Source organism: Theobroma cacao, chromosome 4, assembly GCF_053813885.1.
Source record: "Theobroma cacao isolate CCN51 chromosome 4, ASM5381388v1, whole genome shotgun sequence".
In the NCBI taxonomy this organism is placed as follows: Eukaryota; Viridiplantae; Streptophyta; class Magnoliopsida; order Malvales; family Malvaceae; genus Theobroma; species Theobroma cacao.
Window position 1 is genome coordinate 33,299,338 of NC_142642.1, and position 23,620 is coordinate 33,322,957.

The 23,620-nt window shown below is 36.1% G+C and overlaps 1 protein-coding gene across 1 annotated transcript; it reads right to left on the minus strand.

Moving 5' to 3' along the window:
* Positions 1-7,964: 7,964 nt before the first annotated feature.
* LOC148763315 (uncharacterized) lies at positions 7,965-22,907 on the minus strand. The gene is made up of 16 exons (XM_088805359.1): positions 21,698-22,907; positions 18,811-18,869; positions 18,012-18,119; positions 13,438-14,079; positions 13,223-13,357; positions 10,807-12,712; positions 10,331-10,365; positions 10,129-10,239; positions 9,982-10,039; positions 9,724-9,872; positions 9,527-9,609; positions 9,337-9,448; positions 8,984-9,076; positions 8,796-8,876; positions 8,464-8,690; positions 7,965-8,372 (listed from the first exon to the last, which is right to left on the minus strand). The coding sequence occupies exons 1-16, from the start codon at positions 22,743-22,745 to the stop codon at positions 8,228-8,230; spliced, it is 4,992 nt and encodes a 1,663-aa protein (XP_088661485.1). The 5' UTR covers positions 22,746-22,907; the 3' UTR covers positions 7,965-8,227.
* Positions 22,908-23,620: the final 713 nt, after the last annotated feature.

The window sequence follows — 23,620 nt, forward strand, 5'->3', positions numbered from 1 at the left end:
TGTCTTCCGGCGTGTTTTGTTGAAATAACCGGCTTGGTGGTAGATGATTGGCATAATAGTCATAAAAATGTCATCTGAGCCGCATGCACTCCGTTATCCTTAGCATCCGAAGTTCTTGCGGAGTCCACCACCTTGATTGTCCACCTCACCAAGTCGATCTTCGCTACCACCCAATGCCCGCCCACATTGCAAGGTGCGAGGATGAAATCGACATTTTCCCATTTTTTGGCATATGTCAGCCTCTCACCCTCCACGTACCCCCGCAACTCATCCAGAATTTTCATCATCGACCGAGCATCTTCAGTTAGAAATGCGATGTGTAGCAGATGGATGGTGCATTGTGAAGCATGTATACATTAGTTTACACTTAATGCAATCAAAAACTTAATATTTTCAAAATTAAAAAATTTTTAGATAAACTTATGAAGAATATCGTGTCAACCACGCATGCACGGGTAGTGTACAGCTTCGACTTTGGCCTTGTCATCCGCTTACAAAATACGCTGAGGCATGCGTCTATATGTTCACTAGTCATTTCTTCTTTGGGATCTTCTAATGTTGTGAAAAATTCAGCACCTTGATCCCCTAAGATCCCATGTTACGCCTGCATATGTAACATAATGAATTTCAAAGCTTTATGGATTAATGTTTCATTAAAAAGCAATATTTGTAATGCTATTTATTAGCTTACCTCGCACACTCGTCTTTCTTGAAAGCTTCGTATGCTTCCACCAATGCGTCTTTCATATCTAGAGGGCTCACTGAGGGGTCGACGTATAGGCTTGACATGTATTTACTCGTCAGTTTGGCCCGTGCCTGCTCAGTTAGATCTAAAATTCATGCTGCACGATGATGGACATCAGACCTTGGCTTTAGGAGTGCTTTGAAGAAGATGGTCCCCTTCAGCCTGAAGTGATGCAAGGTTCCCATCCCCTTCTACTGCTATATCGACTACTGCATAAGCCTCAGGAAGATGCTCTTCTTCAACCACGAGCGTTTGAAGGTCCCTCTCCCCTCCCGTAGATGCATCGATAATCGAATTAGCCTCAGGAACATGGACTCTTTCAGCCACGAATGAGTGAAGGTCCCCTTCCCTTCCCATATATGCATCTATAACCGAATCAGCCTTAGGAACATGGACTCCTTCGGCCACGAGCGAGTGAAGATCCCCCTCCCTTCTAGCAGATGCATCGATAATCGAATCAGCCTGAGGAACATGGACTCATTCAGCATCATCTGATTGAAGGGTCACATCCCTTGCCACAACATCATCTCCATCACGACCAACAACATCATCGTGAATGTGAACAGCAGCTTCATCATGCTGCCCATCATCAACATCATCGTCATCTTCACTAGCATCGTGAGATGAAGGACCGCCTTACAGAACGAGACAAATGGGAAAATCCATTAGCTCATAAAATACCATAAACTTTAAACCGAGAACAAAAAAATAGAGCTACACTTACTAAATATAAATGACTAATATATTAGCGAAGATAGAATATTGTACTTATGATTTCAGGCCCTCTAGAATACAAGCAATGACACGGTCCTCAAACATCTGCATGGCCAGAGTCAATGACTAAATCAAAGCTTTCAGCTCCGACATAGCTTTTTTATACCGGTGCATGATCCGTCGCAACTGACACTTCGTGACTACTCCGTCATTGACTCTTGTTGAATGAGTCATCTGCAATAACATACATTACTGTGTTATTAAATAATCATATAAGGAATTGTCGAACATTAACCGTTAGAACTTTAAAATCCATATCGACGGCTTGTTACCACTGTGAGGTTGAGCAGGACCGATCGGTGGTTGAGGAGCTGTCGTCGCCTCCCTTAACTGCAATGATAGAAATTACTGTGTTACTCGATAAACATATACAGAAAATGTTGAACACAAACCATTACAACCAATCTTACCGAAGGCTTGTTAGCAGTGTACGTCTGAGGAGGACCTGTTGGTGGTTGAGAAGCTGTTGTCGCATGGTCCAACTGCAAACATAGATATATTATTTGATAATCACATATGGAATTGTTGAACACAAACCGTTAGAACCGTCCTTACCGGCTGTTCACTGCCATTGTCATGGTAGTTCTCTTCCTCCATCAACTCAGGGCCTGACAGCTCATCCACTAAAGCAGCGATGGTGCGCCTATGTTTCATGCCACCAGTGGCTCTATTCTCTTTTAATTTTCTCCTTTTTTCCCAAGCACTTAAGTGCCAGTCTGGCCTATCCTCCAAGTGCCCTATTGGCACGTACTAGTAGCCCTCAGATAACGGGACATCAATGTCCACAAAATACTCCCGATTGGCCTCATTCGGGGTGAGCTCCAAGGTCTCGATTGCCCACAATTGTAAAATAAGGATTGTGATTAAATTTTAGGAAAAATTATTATACAAATGCACAGTAGAAATTAGTAGTTGTTCACTCACCTGCTCAGATGACTCCAACTTCTCAACTATTTTGTAGAAGTCTTTTAACTTATTATTGCATTGTCATCTGCACATACGTGGGTAGACGTCCTTCAAAGAAGAGGGGGCAACTATTTTTCGAAAGGTCGAAATTGCCTCCATTGCCCAGAACTGTAAGTCAAATGTAACATTATTAGACCGTAAATGATAAACGAGTGCAACGATAAATTTTTATGTCAAAACGAAACGGATAAATGTTTAGTGACAATACCTATATCACCCACATGAATTCGTAAATGTTGTACGGTAAACGAGTAGCCTTCTACTAGTTTGAGGCAAGCACTTCGAACCTCTTCAAAAGGTAATCCTTGGTCAGCCTCCAAACATAGTGACCCCATAAGAAGGCATTCCAAGTGTCGATGTCTTCCACCAATGACAATAGCCAAGGCGTCACTCGTCTACAGTAGTCTTGACCAAATAAAATGTTATTCGTGATCAAGACAAGTGTCATCTTAATCGCATCACCTGGTCGCTGAAAGTTACCTCCACGAAAAGTATCAAGCAACTTCTGCAGCTTAATGCTCTGCTGCCTGTTCCAGTATCTGGCATGAATTCGGTCCGCAACAACCTCGTATGGTCGTCTGAATACATCGGGCATTGGACCAAACTTTAGTCCGGTGATAAGGCAAAACTCCTGCTTTGATATCCGCCCCTTACTTTTGCCAATGGCAAACCATAGCTCGTGCTCCATGGCCTCTATCTCATTGATTCGACGAATCATGATGTTATGCAGGAGACCAACGCTGAAGTAGCCTTGTGGATATATGTCCAACAACATTCCGAAACATGTACGCTTCACTCTATCGTACTCCTCTTTCTCTTGGAGAGTCTTGTTGATGTAATTCAATTGTGATCACTTACAGTGGGTGTTGACAACGACATTGAACGCCCACTTCTCTCTCGGCACAAGAAGCAAACTATCAAGATCCTTATACTGACTGGACTGCACCTGCAAAACATGGCACACATGCGCGAGTAAGTTAACCTATAATGTGGAAACAAGGTATACTGAAGAAAGAAATAAATGTTGTTACACGTCATGCATATCAAGTAAAATGTTGTAACATGCCATGCATATTAAGTCAAATGTCGTGACACGCCGTGCATATCAATGTCGTGACACGTCAATCACTGTAATTACTGACTCGTCACACCAACAACCGTGACACATTAAAAACAAAAAAAACTAGTTAACCCACAACACGTCAGGAACAGTCGTGACACGCCAAAAACCTAAAAATCTAGTTAACCCACAAGCCGTGACACGTTAAAAACCCAAAAAACCAGTTAACCCACAACACGTCAGGAACAGCCGTGACACGCTAAAAAACTAAAAAATCCAGTTAACCCACTACACGCCAGGAATAGCCGTGACACGTTAAAAATCCAAAAAACCAGTTAACCCACAACACTCCAGGAACAGCCGTGACATGTTAAAAACCCAAAAAACCAGTTAACCCATAGCACGCCAAGAACAGTCGTGACACGCTAAAAACCCAAAAAATCAGTTAACCCACAACATCCCAGGAGCAGCGGTGACACGCCAAAAATCCAAAAATTCAATTAACCCACAACACGCCAGGAATAACCGTGACACGCTAAAAATCTAAAAAATCAGTTACCTACAACACACCAGAAATAGCCGTGACACGCTAAAAACCCAAAAAACCAGTTAACCCAAAAAACCAGTTAACCCACAACACGCCATATGCAAACACGGACCCCCTTCAACACTTTGGTATGACCATAAAACCAAGAAGAAAACAGTTTAAGCAAAACATAACAATTGTAAAAAACACCAACATATCAAACCAACCTAGCAAAAAATCAACGAATAGAAGAAAGTTTTAATATTAGACCGACTGACCTCTTTACGAATAACCGACATTGTTGCTGTGATGTAGTTAAGCTTGCAAAGAACGAAGTCGAACTCTCTGCTACCTTTCGGCATGAGGAATGAATGGAACTCTCTTACTTCCTTCACACAGACGTTTACGATTTCAGAAAAATATTTAATTAAAATGAAATGGCCTTTTATATTCATTTTATTCATTCAGTGGAAGTCCAAATGTTTTCCTCGTCATTTGCTCGCCTTTTTTCACACCATGACGTGTCACATATTCAACCCATGGCGTGTCACACGTTCAAGCCATGCCGTTTCATACGTTTGACCATGGTGTATCCCACCTCTAAATGCTGCCGTGTCACACTCGTCTCATATATTCTCACCGTGCCGTCTCACACATTATCACCCTGGCGTGTCAGAAATTTCCTCCATGGCGTGTCACACACTCTAAACCCTACAGTGTCACACCTGTGTCACACATTATCACTGCACCATTTCACACATTATGACCCTGCCGTGTCACACGTTCTGACCATGGTGTGTCATACACTCTAAACGCTGTCGTGTCACACCCGTGTCACATATTCTCACCGTGTCGTCTCACACATTAACACCCTGTCGTGTCACAAATTCCCTCCATGGTGTGTCCACACTCTAAACCCTGCCGTGTCACACCCGTCACACATTATCACTATGTCGTTTCACACATTATGACCCTGCCGTCTCACACGTTCTGTCCATGGCATGTCACACACTCTAAACGCTACCGTGTCACATATTCTCACGATGTCGTCTCACACATTATCACCCTGTCGTGTCACAGATTCCCTCCATGGCGTGTCACACACTCTAAAACTTGTCATGTCACACCCATGTCACATATTATTACTGTGTCGTTTCACACATTATAACCTTACCGTGTCACACGTTTGACCATGGTGTGTCACACACTCTAAACCCTGTCATGTCACACCCCTGTCACATTTTCACCATGCCGTCTCACACATTATCACCCTGACATGTCATGCACTCTAAACCCTACCATGTCACACGTTTGACCATGTCGTGTCACAAACTCTATACCCTGTCGTGTCACACTTGTCTCACATATTCTCACCATGACGTGTCACACATGTTGTGTCACACATTCCCACCATGTCGTTTCACAAACTCTAAACCCTGTCGTCACACAGACCATATGGTTTGTTGTAGCACGACCATTTCCTGCTTCTGATTCACATCTTTCTCCTTTCGATTCACTACCGTATCAAGGATTTCTGGTTTCATAACATTCTCGAAGCTTTCGATTAATCATGATCGGTTCCTCGTTCGATTTAATATCACCGTTCGTATTATCTGAATGCTATGTCCAAAATATCTGAAAAATCATCTCATGCAACATTATTTTATTTTGCACAAGCTTCTGAGGAAAAAATTAGATGTTTTGCACAAAAGTAGATGTTCGAAAATTCTTCGCATATTTATTTTTTAATTTTTCACCTGTTTGGGAGTGCGCTTCACCGAATATGTCTCATTAAGGGCATTTTTGTCTCAAAATCTCTTCTGGTGACTAAAAACAGTTAAATTTATCTGAAAAATTATTTTCAAAAACACTTTATTTTCAAGGATTAAAAAAAATTTCTCCAAAAAAAAATCCATCCATTTGTGGGGTCCAACTAATAACGATGGTACAATAAAAGAATTATCACTTTTTTTTTTCTGTCAATGGAAAAGTCATATGACTGTTTTGGCAACATTATTCCTTCTTTCTTCTTTTGTCCAAAATTTTGTTGCTTGGTTTGATATCATGCAATTTTTGTTGATTTATTAGAATAAAAAAATCTACTTCATCAATTTTCTTTTTTTATTTATTTTTACTTTTGCACAAATAAGAATAAATATTTTGATCTTAGTGTACATTTTAAAAAAATTTCTTTATAACATTAAATGATCATTGTTTAATGGGTTTTAAATATTAAAACTAAAAATCATGAAATATAACTTTAGAATATATAAAAAAATAGTATTTTGTTTTTAGAAATGAAAAAGAATATAATTTTACGACTCTAAAATGATAAACAAAAAATTGAAATAAAAAGAATACTTATAAAAAATATATTTAATAAAGAAAACATTTGAAAGGTTGTTAGTAAAGATTAAAAAACAAGAGTTTGATTAACAGATTCTTATTACTGATTTTTGTTAATTATACCTTTTCCAAAAATACAGTACAAAACCAAAAACAATTTCCTAATAAAAGAAGAAAGGGAGGAAAAAAACAAGTGGTAATGACGTGATGATGCAAAGCAGGTGTAATCCATATATAGATGAAGGGCTAATGTAAGTGATTAAGACAGGGAGTGAAAAACAAAGTGTCAAAGAGAGTTTATTGGTGGGAAAGAGTTAGTGGACAAGGAAGTGACACGTGTAACGAAAATGAAAGAGTAGATCCAGAATCTATAAGGCAACGAGGGGCAGAATTAGATTCTAAAGTCAGCCGTGGGCCAACTCAGAGCTGTCACCCGTTTTTTCTTCAAGTGCATTTATTTTAACATGGATTTTTTTGGCCTTTCGGGAGGAGAGTCGTACGTTTCGAGGACTTTGGCGTCAGCAAGGGGCTTGACACTTCGCAGTCCTTTGCCTGGCTGGGCCTTGCAATTTGGCCTTGTTCGGACGTAATTCTTCCTAGGAAGTGTATCTCTATTGAATATATATTTTCCGTAATTATTAAAAAATAAAACCAACTAACCTGAACTGAACAATCTTACATTTGAGTTTTAATATTCTGACTTATGTATACAATAAACAAAAGAAAGTTTAAAAGATTTTAGTCCGTTCATAACTTAGTTGAATTCAACTTATTTTGTACTCTATTTGTTGAGTTAAATTCAAGTTATTTTGATTAATTAATCACATTGGAATTCATTTTATGTATCATAATGTTTGATTTTTATAATTCAAAATTTTAATTTTTTTTTAAATTTTAACTCGTGTACAAAATAAAATCTTTTTTTAATCTCACGGTTAACAATCATCAATCATGCATTAGACATAGATGTAAGGATGATAATGATAAAATACTCATTTTAAAATAATCAAAATTGAAACAATTTATTATTGAAATATTTTAAAGCTAACTAAAATGATTTAAAACCCTATGTAACTATCATAACGTAATTAATTATTTAAACTCATTTATTTGGATAAATTTACAAAGGTTCAAATCATGACATTGGTAAGATTTTAAAATATTTTTTTAATTAAATGAGTTTTAAATGTTTTTTATTTAGATATCAGCACTTAAATTAACTAATATCTAAACGGTTGATTTTGGGTAGTAAGTATCCTAATCCCTTTTTTTTGTTGGCAAAAACCAATTATAAAATCATAATTTATATGCCATTGACAAAATACAATTAAAAAGCAAAAACAAAATGAACTCAAACAAAAATAGTAATGAAGAAATATTTCTTTTAGATACGTAGATGCGAGTTCTACTTAGGGATTAAGATTTTATTGACAAAAACTTATTGTTTTCTTTGCACTGTCCTTGTCAAAATTGCCTCTCACCTTGTATGTAACAAAATTATTCCATCATTGAAAAGTAGCCACGTCCTTGGAGTTTAGAAAAGCAAGTTGAATACATTTGTCCTTTTCAATTAATAAAGCAAGTTGTAGAATTACATTCGTTTAATCACACTTAATTAAAACTAATATGCTTCTCACATGACAATCCACTTGGATTTGGCTTAACACTTTAGATCTAAATTTAATCATGATTTTCCTTTACGATTTTCTAAAAGCTTCACATAAAAATGTCACTTGAATATTTTGGCAATAGGTGTTAAGAGACATTCCTCTCACCTCCTTTTAAGCCCCAAACGAAGCATCTTTGCTTACTATTGACTATGCAGTCCTCCGCGGTATATATCAAGGAAGGTACGAAGTCGAAAGTAAGGCATGTGTTGTTGTGTAAAAGGGAAAAAATCACCATGCGTGAGGCAATCAGCATACTTCATCACAAATAGGCCGCAATCAACCCCGCTGTTGCATCACAAATAAAGAAAAAATAATAGTAAGATGAAATCGAAACAGTAAAGGTGGAAGAGATCTAAATTTTGAAGGAAGGGCTTACTTCTTTTGCTCAGGAATATCAGAACGAATTTCAAATGGCCATTCATTTGCATTTTGATAACCAAAGGCTGGCAGTAGCCATCTTTTGAACCACCCTAAGATTGCTTGTTTTTCAGCAACATTATACGTTCGCGAAGATATATTTGAATCCAACCACGAAAATGTCCGCTTCTTGGTATCAACACAGAAAAGAACCCAATGTGCAGATAAACATGCTGGTAGAAACAGCTATACAATCACAAAATATTATGGCATGCGACCGTTAGCCATTACAAACCAAAGGAAATTTCGAAGGGCGGAGAAAAAATTGTACTGTCAAACATAAAAGCTTACTTTTTGTACATCTTTTAGCTTCTCATCTTTAAACCAACTGAATACTTGACTTTCTGATCTGGATCCTTCAATCAAGTAAGTCTGATAATTGCATAAGAGGTCACATGTTACTCAACAGCATCCGTGATAAAACACAACGATTTTAATTCAAAATACAACGTTTTTCTTCACAAGATAAAAGTTCTTACAGCTATCCAAGAGTCAAATGAATAGTGACTGACGTACGCTTTTGGAAATTTATCCGACCTCTTCTTAAGCAATTTGAAGAATGTATTAACAACCTGCATCACAACAAAAAAATTAATATGTATTCACATATTTGCAAACAATAAAATAGGGCAAAAACTTAATTAACTATAGTAACAGCATGTGGAATACATACTAAATTGAGGGGAAATTAAGGATTTGCATCTAAAACCCCCTCACCATGATGCATAAAGATTCAGGGGTGGCACAATTTTGCCACGAACATCTTTACCAGCAAGGCTAATACCATTCTTTAGCTTACGCTTCAATCTCTGTATATCTAATGATTACTTACCGAATCATCAATGTAGTACTTCACTTGAGTTTCAACACCATGGGGAACAGTGAGTAAAGGTGCTAATTTGTAATCCAGCACGCCAAACTCCTTATCTCGTCCAATCAATTTTCTGTCACAAACTTTGACTGTCAACTTATATATATTCACTTCACATGCCATATCAAATTAAGCTAGCAACATAACATACCCACTCATCTTATGATTTCGCCATTTATTTAGTCGTTTACGCCCCTTTTCTGTAAGGGGTAAGAGTAAATATCTTCGAACATCCTATAAAAATCAAAATTATAAACTATAAACTATATACACTTCAAAATACTATATATATATATAGTGAGTGTATAAAACCAAAAGAAATAGAAAATGAAATGAAGTATGAAGTACATCTTCACGCCATTCTCCTTGCTCCCTCCCTGCTATTTCACCATCAGACTCATCAGAAGAGTAGCACTGAAACTCGGACTGATTGTCAAACGATGGACTACCATTTGGTATTTCGATTAAGCCGCTAGTGTCTTTTCCATGATTAGGTTCTGTATCCAATGGGGTTTAACTTCTATCAGTAAATCTGGCTTAATAAAGTCTTGAGCCATTTTCAACGGTAAGGAAACCAAAATAAAGTAGCCTGTTTAGTTGGAATACCTGATGATTTTAATGGCCTCCCTTCTTGCCGATCATTCTCTAACGGAAGGGCTCTCGTCTGTTAATTTCAAGCGAAATAACAACAAAATTTCCAAATTATCTCAAAAAATATATTTATTAAAAAAGACAGAAAAATCATCATTCAACCAGCATTTTGTAGGAAGCTTTGGCTTTGTCTGCATTGTTAGTTTCTTCAGAATTCCAATTTTTGCAGCTTTTCACCTCACGAGTCTCTTTCTCCTCCCACTTCCTTTTAGCCTATCAAATGAAAATGCATTAAGCTAACTCAGTTTTTCCAGAATTTGTGGTTATAAACATTTAATTGAACACTTATATCATATGTACATACCGTATTTTGCATTGGTGCGTGATTTGCTCTGTCATCTGCCATAGTAAGTGAAAATCAAAACCAATATCATAAAAAGTTAACAAAATTGTCATGTTGCAACGGTGTAAGCTACAAGTCACACAAGATAGCGCAACAAAAGCGGTTGAGTGCGTTAGAAGCGTCATCTTGCCTAGTTTATCTCAAGGTGTTAATACCTCTAGCAAGAGTGTATTGGTCTTGCGAGGTTTCAGTTTTGACAGAGTTATCTAAAGGGTATCAATAGCTCGGTTCCATGTTAACAAAAACTAGAGTTTTGACCCACGTCTCTGTCAACGGGGTCTTTCAAACGGGTTTTTAAAGCAGTTTAGCATAGGATAAGGTCTTTTACTCTTCATATATATATATTAATATTATTAGGCTATCCTTCATTGTGCAGAATTAGGAAGCAAACGAGACAACCACATTTCTGTTTTGGCTAAAACTAGAACTGGACTTACTTCCTTTTGGCATTTCCAACCAGTTGTGGCTGCATACTAATGCTTCCATGGTCTCGGGGTTCAAGCCATTGTGGGCTGGATTTGTGATCACGGCACTGAAATCCGAACACGGTGGAACAACTAACACAGGCATTGCAAGGAGATCATGAGCCATCCTTCCCAGTGTAGGAAACCTTTCAGAATTAACACGCCACCAATCTAGTACATCAAAGAATGCTCCATCCAAATGGAGTAAAGGCTCTTCCAAGTAACAATCAAGATCTGACTTCCGTGAGGATACCTCATTAAAGTTGCTTGCAGATGCATATCTACTGAAGGAGTCCAAAATAGAATCATTAGCACTCTCTGTACTTTGTCTTGTTAAACAACCAACTGAAGCAGATGTGGTCCGATTTCTCGGTTCATAGGCATATTCAAAGTAAATATCCATAAGATCTCTATGAAATCTCTTCAATTGCCTCTTACTATCACGACCATAGATCTCACCATATGAAAACTCCACAAATTTAAATTTTAACCGTGGGTCAAGAACGGCTGCAATAGCGAAAACCAAATTACATAAGCTCCAATGGTCATCGAATTTCCTCTTCATCATGAAAGGATAATTTTTCTTTTCCATTTGAAGAAATTTTTTGTACATGTCACAGAGCTGGGGAAAGTACGTATTTGCAGTAGAGGAATGAGTTTGCCTAAAACTACTTAAATTGTCATAAAAACCTTTCAAATAACTGTGCAGAATTAGTGCCCTCTCCCATTCCTCTATTGATGGATTTACTTTGAAATGGCCATCAATTTGCTCCAGTTGACAAAATATTTGTCTTGATTCCAAAGCGCTATCAAGTATGCTAAAGTCCGAATCCAACCCTAAAGGACCATAATCTGTTGATTTCCCACCTTGTAGCGTCACTTGATTTATTGCTTCTTGAAACTTAAGTTTTCCATGTTCTAATTCAGTAACATATTCAATTGATTTCCTTAGCTTCAAAAGAATATCATCTATCTCATGCAATCCATCCTGAATAAGGGTGCAACTACTATAATAATGACAGGAAGGAAGGGAAACTTGATCGCTAAGACAACTTTCTTTTATCTGTTGAAGTATACCATTATTCAAAGAAGAATTATCCACACTTATGGAACATACTTTCTCGCTCATATTCCACTCTGAAATTGAGTTTTGAATAACTCTAATTATAGACCCTGTGCCATAGTTATGCTCCAGATTTTTGAAGACAAGAATCTTCCTCCTCAATTCCCAATCATCATCAACAAAGTGGGCTATCAAACAACAATATGCATTCTTTCTAAGATTGTCCTTCCACAAACTAATTGTCAAACTGAACTTACAAGCAAACTGAGCAAAACATTGTTGAAGTTTCTTCTTCTCTTCCTCATAGATGTGATGTATGTCAGATATAATAGTTGCTTGCGATTGAAATTCAAACATCGGCTGCAAATTTTGCACAAAAGATTTAAAAAATTCTTGCTCAGCCACATCCAATGGATATTGATGCTTAATAATCATTTTCACTAAATCCAAGCGGCTCTTTTCCTGATCAAACATTGAGTTTCCTTCGCTCGTATCTCGATTTGTTAAATCACCTGTTTTAACTGAAAGTTTCAATTGTCTTTCCTGATATTCATTTTTCTTCCTTGGACATCTTTCCAAATGATTTTTCAAGTGTGTGGTTCCACTCGCGCTTGACCCCGTTAAGTCTTTCCTACAATGATTACATTTGGCCAATTGTTTTCCATTTTCTTCAAACTTAGTGAATTCCTTCCAAACTTTAGATACCAACTTTCTCTGTTTGGTTCGTGGGAGTGCAGAGTTCTCCCTGTTTGCTTTCACCATCTCGTGGTCAATATTGGAAATAGTCTGAAAAATCCCATTCTTTTCTCTGATTTCCTTTCAAAAAGTAGACAAACTGAAAATAAGTTGTGCGTACAAATAAAAATCAAATTACCAGTGCATACTAAAACCAGAGTACAAACTAGTCAGAGAACTCTTTACCAAATTAAATCCAAAATCATTTGAATACAAATTAGACCTTCAAAGCACATTACAACAACTAAAGTTTCATATAGCATTATATAATCATTTGGAGACTTAACTTAAGCATCAACCACTTAATTTTTTATATTTATGCAGGCATTATGCATACATTGATGTTGGCAGCTATCCAACCAATAGCCATTTTTCACTGAGAGACAGAGGAAGAGGACGAAGGACAACTAATTGAAGTGCTACTTCTCAAGTTACGTTCCTGATGTTTCCTTGTAAAACTTCAAGTTAGTTAATACGTTCTTACTGTAACTATATACTGTACATTTTTTTCTCTAGATTTATGGAGAAATAAGAGTCCCTAATCCAATTGTCACCTTCAATATGAGTAGTGATTAAGGAATGACCGCTTACCTGCAGTTGAGGCTCATGTGTTTCCAGTAATCCGTTATAGCTCCTTAAATTGGTTGCATTAAAGTGTTCTGCGCCAGCCATTGATGAAGCATGTATGGATAGATACGCAGGGTGGAAATTTGAAGTCGCTGCCTCCTAAAACCAAATGTTATTGTCCGTGAATGCTAATTGATGACCTTAGAATAAGATAATGTAAATACAATTAAGAAGGGTACCTGCCCATGAGGCCCTTGTATTTCCACTACATGACGATCCTTTAGTTCAACTACATTCAGAGACCTTGATGCGTTGGAATTTAAAAATTGGTCGTTAGAGGTAGCTGGTGGAGAGCTTCTCATTGGCATCTCCTCCCAAGGAATGTTTGGAATGGCTTCTTCCTGCAAACCGACTTCAGTGCCATGAACTCTTAGCTTTACAAACTTTGTCTTCATTTTTTTCAAGTCTTCGAAGATACGAAGTGCCAAGGATTTTGGTTCCTCAAGTTTTTCCTCAGATGAGGACAAAAAGAATTCTAGTATATAAACATCATCAGTATAATGGTTGACTAGACAGATTGCAAGGGCCGCATGCAAGCCTGCCTTCTGTGCAGCCTCAGCAAATGGATTGCTCCTAAGCTCAGTAATATTTGGTTCAAAAAGGAAGGGCTCATTTGATTGAAGCGCTTGTCCAGCAGTATCTTCACATCGTGGAAGATTACCTTGTGCACATTTTTCCAGGAAACGCTCATACGGACGAGGATTCTCATCGTAATAATAATTAATATAAGAGTAAGTAGTTTCGATGGATAGAGAACGTTTCTTGTTTAGACCTGACATGATTCCATTCGGGGTTCCTGTTGGGAAATTACGGAATTGTCTCTAAAGAATTGCCCAAGATCTAACCCAATCAATAGAATAAAGAAAGAAAGAAATCAAGCACACCCACAAGAACACAAGAATTTACGTGGTTCGGTCTTTTGATGACCTACGTCCACGGGCACAACAACAGAGAAAAATTCACTAAGAGAAAAATCAGGAGATTACAAGAACAGTCTCAAACTCATAACCCTTATCCCACGTACACCTAAATCACTCTCTCTAAATCTAGGTGATTATTATTCTTTAACCATATGGTCCTTTTATAGTATCAAATACAATAACCTTATCCTAATATAATTAGGAATCTTATCCTAATAGAATTAGAAATTGTTATTCTAATCTAACTAGATTTAAAGACTATTTATAAGGTATACTAATTTAATTAGAATTAAACAATCCTAATTAAATCACAATTCAAGACTATCTTAACAAATCTCCACCTTAGGCTTGAATTCACCAAGCTCCACCTTACGAACCAATCTCTATCGACACCGCCACTGCCCCAATGGGCCTCAAGCACTACGAACACCGATCAAGTCCAAGCAATGCTTGAACTTTATCCCAGAAACTGACTTAGTTAGCATATCTGCCGGATTTTCATCTGTAGCTATTTTCTTTACTACAATCTCACCTTTAGAAATAATCTCTCGAACGAAGTTACACTTGACTTGGATGTGTTTGGTTCTCTCATGAAACATCTGATTTTTAGTCAAATGTATAGCACTTTGACTATCACAAAACACAACTGTTTGTGTTTGTTCAAAACCAAGATCACTAACCAAGCCTTTAAGCCACAAAGCCTCCTTCACTGCCTCGATCACAGCCATATATTCAGCTTCAGTTGTAGACAAAGCAAAGGTTGATTGAAGAACTGCTTTCCAACTGATTGCAGATCCTGAGAGAGTGAACACATACCCCGTTTGAGATCTTCTACTATCTAGATCACCAGCAAAATCTGATTTGGAGAAGCCAACCACATTACGACTAATGTTTGCACCTCCTTCACACACTAAGCCAACTTCAATAGTAACTTTAGGTGTTTTCACAAGCTCCCATGTTTGATCCCAGTGTAGAGACTCAATCTTCTTAGAAGACTCGACATATATAATTTTCTCATGATAAAAGTAAGGCTCTTCAATCTCTACTTCCACAAATAAAACATAAGAATCAAAATCACCATCAATACAAGTAATGCTTCGTTGAGATACCAATTCTTGTACCTCTTGCAATTCTTTCTGGATTTCACTATCATCTCGCACTGTCACAAGAGCATTGATTTCAAGCTCCACCTGCTTGCCAACTTCTTGGTCTGATGTGTTTGCAATTCTAGACTTTATCCCACAAAGTAATGCAGACTTGTCAAAGGTAACATCCCGACTCACCATAAACTTGGGGAACTTACAATCAGTACACCACAACCAATAACCCTTCACCCCATATGCATAGCCTAGGAATATGCACTCTGTCGCCCTCAACTCAAGTTTACCATCACTCACATGAACATGAACAGGACAACCAAATACTCTCAATATAAAATAATCAGCAGGCTTACCAGACCAAACTTCCTTGGGAGTCTTAAATTCAATTGCAGTTGATGGAGACCGATTTACCAAGTAACAAGCCTTGTTGATAGCTTCTGTCCAAAATACTTTGGTTAGGCCAACATTTGAGAACACGTATTTTGCTCTCTCCAAAAGTGTTTTCTTCATCAATTCTACAATATCGTTTTGATATGGTGTTTTGTCGACAGTGCGATGTCTAACGATTTTCTCATTCTTGTAGAATAGACCAAACTCACCTTTGCAAAATTTCAAACCTTTGTTTGTTCGAAAGCTCTCGATCCTTTTCTTAGTCTGCTTCTCGATCAATACCTTCCAATGCAAAAAGGTGGTTAACACTTCACTCATAGCCTTTAGAAGATACGTCCACACCTTTCTTGAAAAATCATCAATAAAGATCCACATGTATAATGATCCACCTTTTGATACCACCGGAGAAGGATCCCACAAATCTAAATAGATGTAGTTTACTGTACCCCTGGTTTGATGAGTTTTAGTGCTAAATTTCACTCTATGTTGCTCACAGAAATCTAGCTTTCCACTCTTTTGACCACACAGCAAACTATGCTTACTTAGTTTTCTAATCCCTCTCTCGCTCATATGACCAAATCTCATATTCCATAAACGTGTTACATCATCTTCAGGATCATTAGATGAGACCACAGAAACAGTTTCAATGACCGTGTTTCCCACTAGACAATAAAGGTCACCGGATAACTTGCCCTTCATGATAGTTAAGGCTCCTTTAGATACATTCAAGACACCATCTTGGCCACTATATTTGTAGCCCTTCTTATCTAACAAACTCAAGGATATTAAATTCTTTTTCATGTCAGGGACATGTTTTACCTCAAGTGTTCTTACCATACCATCAAACATCTTGATTCTAATTGTGCCAATTCCAACAACTGAGAGAGAGAAATCATCTCCTAATTGTACAGTGCCCATATTAACAGATTGATAAGTTGTAAACCAATCACGCCTAGGACATATATGAAAGCAACAAGCCGAATCTAAGATCCATGTATCCATCAGGTTACAATTAGTAATTGCAAGAACATTATCAGTTTCTTCAAAAGTATCAAAGTCATCTCCAACCACGTTTGCAGTATTCTCAGACTTATTAAACTTTTCATCATCCTTGAATTTGATACAGTCTTGACGAAAATGCCCTTTCTGACCACAATTCCAGCAAGTTTTCCCTTTTGCTCTAGATTTACCTTTTCTGTCTAAGCCTTTCTCTTTACCTCTACCTCTATTTACAACCAAACCTTCTGCTTGATTTTCATTCCGAATACCACCAACTTTCTTCTTTAATTCCTTGGAATTTAAAGATGCCCTTACATCCTCGAAAGTGAGAGTGTCTCGGCCGTAAAGCATAGTATCCACGAAATTTTCATACGATGGAGGCAAAGAACATAAAAGAATTAGAGCTAGGTCCTCATCCTCAATTTTAACATCGATATTCTTTAAATCAAGAATAACTCTATTAAATTCATCAATGTGGGTATTAACGGACGTACCTTCACTCATCTTGAGAGTATACAATCGTTGCTTCATATAAAGCCGATTCGTCAGGGACTTGGTCATATAAATACTTTCGAGTTTAAACCACACTGCAGCAGCAGATTCTTCATCCGTGACTTCTCTTAGCACCTCATCAGACAAAGCAAGGAGAATAGCACTATGTGCTTTTTCCATAAGGTCATCTTTCTCACCATCAGATAAATTCGAGGGAAGATGCTCTTTTCCCTTCAGTGCCTTCAACAGTCCTTGTTGCACTAGCAATGCGCACATCTTAACACGCCACAGGCTGAAATCGTTTCTTCCATTAAACTTTTCAATCTCATACTTGGTCGACGAAGTTGCCATAGCGAGATTCAGATTGATCCAAGACCTTGAAGCTCTGATACCAGTTTGTTGGGAAATTGCGGAATTGTCTCTAAAGAATTGCCCAAGATCTAACCCAATCAATAGAATAAAGAAAGAAAGAAATCAAGCACACCCACAAGAACACAAGAATTTACGTGGTTCGGTCTTTTGATGACCTACGTCCACGGGCACAACAACAGAGAAAAATTCACTAAGAGAAAAATCAGGAGATTACAAGAACAGTCTCAAACTCATAACCCTTATCCCACGTACACCTAAATCACTCTCTCTAAATCTAGGTGATTATTATTCTTTAACCCATAGGGTCCTTTTATAGTATCAAATACAATAACCTTATCCTAATATAATTAGGAATCTTATCCTAATAGAATTAGAAATTGTTATTCTAATCTAACTAGATTTAAAGACTATTTATAAGGTATACTAATTTAATTAGAATTAAACAATCCTAATTAAATCACAATTCAAGACTATCCTAACAGTTCCCTTCACCCATGTTAAAGCCAATGGAAGCTCATATTTCAAACATACATCTTCTAACATGTCATATATCTCAGCAAAAGCAGCCAATCCATTCAATGAGGACGCCTGTTAATTAAAAAAGGTAATAATGAATTACTAAGATTTTTTATTAAATTGAAACGTTAACTGATTTTTATTTATTTGGTTAGTAACATTGAAGTCTTTATTCAAGTAAATTTTCTTTAATTGATAATATTCTTATTAAATTAATTATTGACTAATTTTTATCTATCAATTTCCTTATTAATCTTGAACTATTTACTAAAGTAAAATTTTCTTTACTTTAAAAAAAGTAAAACATTCTTAATAAAATTTAAATCTAGCTAAATCAAAACTAGGAATTTTTTTTTGAATTATTAATGAATTTAAATATTTATGAGATTACAAAACTAGTTTAAATTCTTTAATGATTCAATAAAATAAAATTTACTACTCATCTTTGAACAAGTACAATTTTATCACTATATTTTTTAATTTGATTCAAAAATGATAAAAATTTAACTAAAAAAAAATACTCCAGGAAGAAATAAAGAAATTTTCTAATTTTGACTATGTTGAATCAAATTAAAAAGTATAGTGCTAAAATTTCAATCGTTTGGAGATAGATGCTATATTTGATCAATCACCCTAATTAGAGTGGTAAATTTGGACCTTATCCTATAATGAGGAAATTTTGTAAGTTAAAACTAAAGTGGAAATCTTATAAGGCGTTGTTTAAGAGACTTGAAACAAAAATAAAGGAAAAAAAAGTTAGTACCTGTCGGTCAACTTGTAAAGTTCGAACTGTATCTTCTAATGCAGGATTTGGATTGAAACCTACAATGAAAGTTTATGAAAGTGTTATCATTATACAAAATATAATTTCTAAGCTAAATAACAATTAAGTAAAGAAAGGCCAATGAAGATGCATTAAGGGTCAAGGATCCAATTTATCACTCTCCTACATTACTAGTTTTATGGTCAAATTTTACCAATCATTTTCTATTAGTGCAATTTTAACAGTACAGTAAAAAATGTAATGAATGTAGAATATTCTGTTGCCATACAAGAAGGAGAAGAGAGATAGAAAAATAGAAGTGAGGAAAGGGATGGGAAAATTTAAAGCTTGGTTTGGTCGTCCACATCGACCTAGAGTCAGCCAGCTTGATTTGGGATGGTGAGAGGGCAACGAATAAAAAAAAAAGAGGGAAAGGATTACGAAGACTGAGAAAATGAGGGAAGAAAGAATCAGAGAGAGAGAATAGCCAAGTAGCGAGGGGAAAGAGAGGAGCAAAGCGACATGGGGAAAGGACGAAAAGCAGGGGTCTGGGTCTGACCAGTGGTCACCAATGCCTTATCTAATGTTGGTCGACCAAATTCGGCACAAAAATTATGAAAACCTTCGAGGAGAGACAAAAGGAACAAGGATAGAGAAATGGAATAAAAAAGAAGAGTGGACGCTAATATTTGGTGTAGGTTGGTCACCATTAAAATGATGAAATCAAAATTTAACTACTAAATCTTAAACTTGAAAATTACATAAGAACATAATACATATTAGAGATTTTATGTATACATGTACTATATAAGGTACAACGTGATGAAAATGCCCTAACTACATGACATGCCAAATGACAAGAATGCCCCTAAATTTATATGGCATAATATATGTCAAAAATATATGTACTTAGAGTTATATGACATATTGAATGATGAAAACATCTTTAAAACTACGTTGCATATTATATTGTTCAAACTGCATATATAACATACTCTCATGATCCTAAAACTAGATGGCATAGTTCATGACTATAAAATTACATGGACTAGTTCATGTTATAGCATATAGGATAGCAACCTGAACTATATCTAAATGTCATAAACCTTAATTGCATACAATCTGTGACAATTTTATAACAACATTTTTCTATATGGCATATAATTATAATCCTAAACCTCAACATTTTATCATGTCTACTAATGTGCCTACATGATAAACGTTCATATGGACAAGTTCTATCTATGTCTGTCATGCAGGTTTGGATATTATTACCAAGAGGAACTTGCTTGGATCTAGGTCTAAGAGTTGATTCAGCATGGCCTTGGATTGAATTGAATGAGTCACAGGCTAGGCTTTTTGAGAGTCTGGACTCGTCTGGATCTTTTAGATTGGTGTAGAGTCGTTTGGGTTTGTAGGGACATTGTGGGCTCATCTAAGCTCGAATGGACATTTTGGGCTCGCTTAGACTCTTAGATTCTTGGACTTCTGAACTCCTTTAACTTGTAAGTTACCAAATTGCTGTGGGAATTTCTAGCAGTAGAAGAGGAGAGGCGAGGATATCTAATAAATTATGAGGTAGGTAGAAATATGATGGAGTATTAATTGCTGAGATGAAATGGAGTGGACGGTCAGGATCAGGTGATGAACAACTCAGATTTCATGAAAATTTTAAATTTTATCTTCTAATAAAAATTATAATTTTTAAGAGATTTATCATTTTAAAAATAAATCATTAGATAATTCAAAAAAATTAAAAATAAATCGATCTGAAAAATGTAGTGTCGATTTACATTATGTGTTGATCAATACTGTAAGTTTGGTCAAATTCACTAATTTTCTGAATTCAAGCCTAAGTTGATCGACACTTTAAATAGTCAAAAAGTGAAAAAAAATTAAAAATCTATCCAAATTGATAGTTACCCTAAAATTTTTGAACTATTGATTGACACTTTTTGTGCCAACTGATATTCTTTCCTAATTTTTTATGAAAATTTCACTTCATTAAAATGGAAATTATATTTTAATTTTTCATTTATTAAACTGCAAAATTTGGTACTTATAATAGTCATGCTAAAAAAGAAAAAACAAAAGAGAAAAGGGAAAGGAAGAAGAGGAAAGGAAAAAAAACTTCATGTCCATATTTTCTTTTTTATTTTTATTTTTTCAAATATCCAAATTTATTACTTTTATGTTATTGAAAATTAAGAAATATTTCAGGAAACATTTTTTCTTTTTACTTTTTGACTGATTTAAATGGTGTCAATATTAGTCATTCAAAGTTTGATGGTAAAATTTAATCACCAAATTAGATACTGATAAATTTGATTCTTATTCCTTAATCCTAAATTAAAATTTCATTGTATCAATACTTTGGAAAATAAAGTATATTTTCTAGTTGATTTATTCAAAAGATTTTAACAAATCAAAGAATAATTTTAACTATACTCCCTCCATCCCATTTTCTTAGTCCCTTTTATTTCTTTTCGATGTGTCAAAGTTATGTTTTTTTTTTTCTTGAACACAAACTACTCCTTTTTATATATATTTCAAATTTACTTTCAATGATTTTTTTTACTCTTTTGTTATTAAAAACCTTGAAACATCATTTTTTTTATAAAATGGTATATAAAATTTTAATATAAGATAGACTGATTTGAAATTTTTTTCTTAAATTTTGTGAAAATCAAGGACATAAAATATGAGATTTAGGTAGCTTTATGTCATCAAAAGGGAGATGGATCAAATAATGAACTTGCGTAATTGCCCTAAAAAAGTATATAACCTATAGATAATTGTATTATCATTATGGGCGCTATAAAACATGAATATAATGGAATGTGAATTTATTTATTCTACTTTGTAAAACATTGCATAAGAAATATACCTTGGATAGGGTTATAGCTGATTGGATTGAAGTGGTCCACCGCATCTGTGAGTTTCCAAGCCGATGTGAAATGCAATAGGCCATCGTCGTTTTGAAAAACCACACACCCAATATCCTCATGCTCCCCAGACACGATATCCGGCGCCAGTGGAACTGGAAGAAGGCCATTCGCTCGCAAGAGGGATCGCCATTGAGCCAAAGTCTGGTGTCGCTCAAGTCGGTCTGTCCCTTCACATCCCACGATGTTTACTATCTGTTGTCTACAATACATTAATTTGTAAAATTCCAAAAAATTGAAGTAATATTGAAAAGATTTCTCCAACCGTTTGATGAAATTGGAGTCATTATGGTCAGCATATTGCTCTTCTATAATCACAATCTCTGGGTTTATCTGCCTCAACTTTAACAACTCTCTCTCCATTACTCTTGCATCTGCCAGCAACTGGTGAAGTTTACAGTGATAATAGACGATTACGGCCTCATCCGTTGTCCTTGTGAAATCCGCCTTAGACGCATCCACATCACCCAAACTATTGGCATAAACCACTCTCAAGTCCTCCAACTTAATTCCATGTCCCATGGCCGCCGTAGTGAGATAGTGCTTACTTTTTTCTTGTTGGAATTTTACTATTTTTTCCAGAAATGGTGATACTATGACACTTACACGGACTGATAGAAAATCACCGGAAGCATTAGCTAGTGATCTAAACAAGTATCTCCAATAATATAAAGGTCGGAATAAGAAGGTAATGAGGTGCAATCGTTTCTTTCCCATACAGGCAGTGTTGATGGCATCGCAGGAAAAATTATAAAGGAAATAAATGGGTGGAGGAGTCAGCAAAGTGAAATAGGCACTGGCAGAAGAAATTCCGTAAGCTCGGCGAACTAGAGCTTCCGCAAAGTATTTCACAACATCGCTTTCTTGCCGGCAGGATTGGTCGGCAGCAAGATTCCAGATCCGCTCCAGGAGTGAGTCGGCAAGAGTCAGATTCTCGTCTTGAATAGCTTTAGCGCAGGCGACTAAGGCGTCTAAAGCAGAAGAGGCCATCACTGTACGGAAATACTAGAAATTTGGTCGAGGCAAAACTGGTAATAAGACAGTGCAGATAAAATTTGGAATCAAGGAAAAGCAAACTTGGAGGCGCCAATGAAGTTGAGATTAAGAAAGTAAAACAAATTCGGGGGCATCAAACATTTGCACCTTGAAATATAAGAAGATGACAACTTTTCCAGCAATAGCTTGTCCCCACACCTCACGCGGAATTGAGGGACCCCCCATATTCCAAGCCAAGCATCAGTCACGCGACTTCGTGGAAATTACTACAAGCAGTTTTCAATCAGAATTGGACTAGTCAACCATTCCGTTTGTCGAATTAATATTAAATTAAATATTAGTCGCTCTGCAATCCATTCTGTTTTTAAAATGAATTAGACTAGTCAACCAAAGCAAAACAAACTCATTGCACAAAACAACTTATTAGTTGCCTCATCTGTCATCTCACTAGCTACAATTGATCATTCATGGCATGTTCAAACCAATAGAACAAAATCTAAACCGAGCTTAATAAAATCCAATTTCTTCCTTTGGCTTTCCCTCGTGTATCTCCATCTTTTTTTCAAAAGTAACAACTTATCATATATTTTTTTTGGGATAAACTTTTTATTTTACTTGAATAATTGGTATAAAAAATAAATTTAAAAACAATGAGTAATACTTACTTTTCGAAAAAAGAAAGCAATATTGATGAAGATAATGGAAATTGGAAAGAACAGATAAATGAGAATTTTTTTTTATTATTATAAATCTCGTTATTGTTGCTATGTAGCTAAGCTTGGTACCGAACTATACAAGTTTAGAATAGTATTAAAATCATTGGACATTTACAATCACTGTAGTGAGAAGATTAAATGATTATTAAAATC

Bases quoted from the DNA above. Each gene is read 5' to 3' on its own strand.
- LOC148763315 (XM_088805359.1), bottom strand. From the start codon at position 22,745: ATGGCCTCTTCTGCTTTAGACGCCTTAGTCGCCTGCGCTAAAGCTATT. The intron at 9,610-9,723 runs GTACTTCATACT...TGATTTTTATAG, and splicing joins AAGGAGAATGGCGTGAAGAT to GATGTTCGAAGATATTTACT. The intron at 9,077-9,336 runs GTAAGTAATCAT...GTTGTGATGCAG, and splicing joins AGTACTACATTGATGATTCG to GTTGTTAATACATTCTTCAA.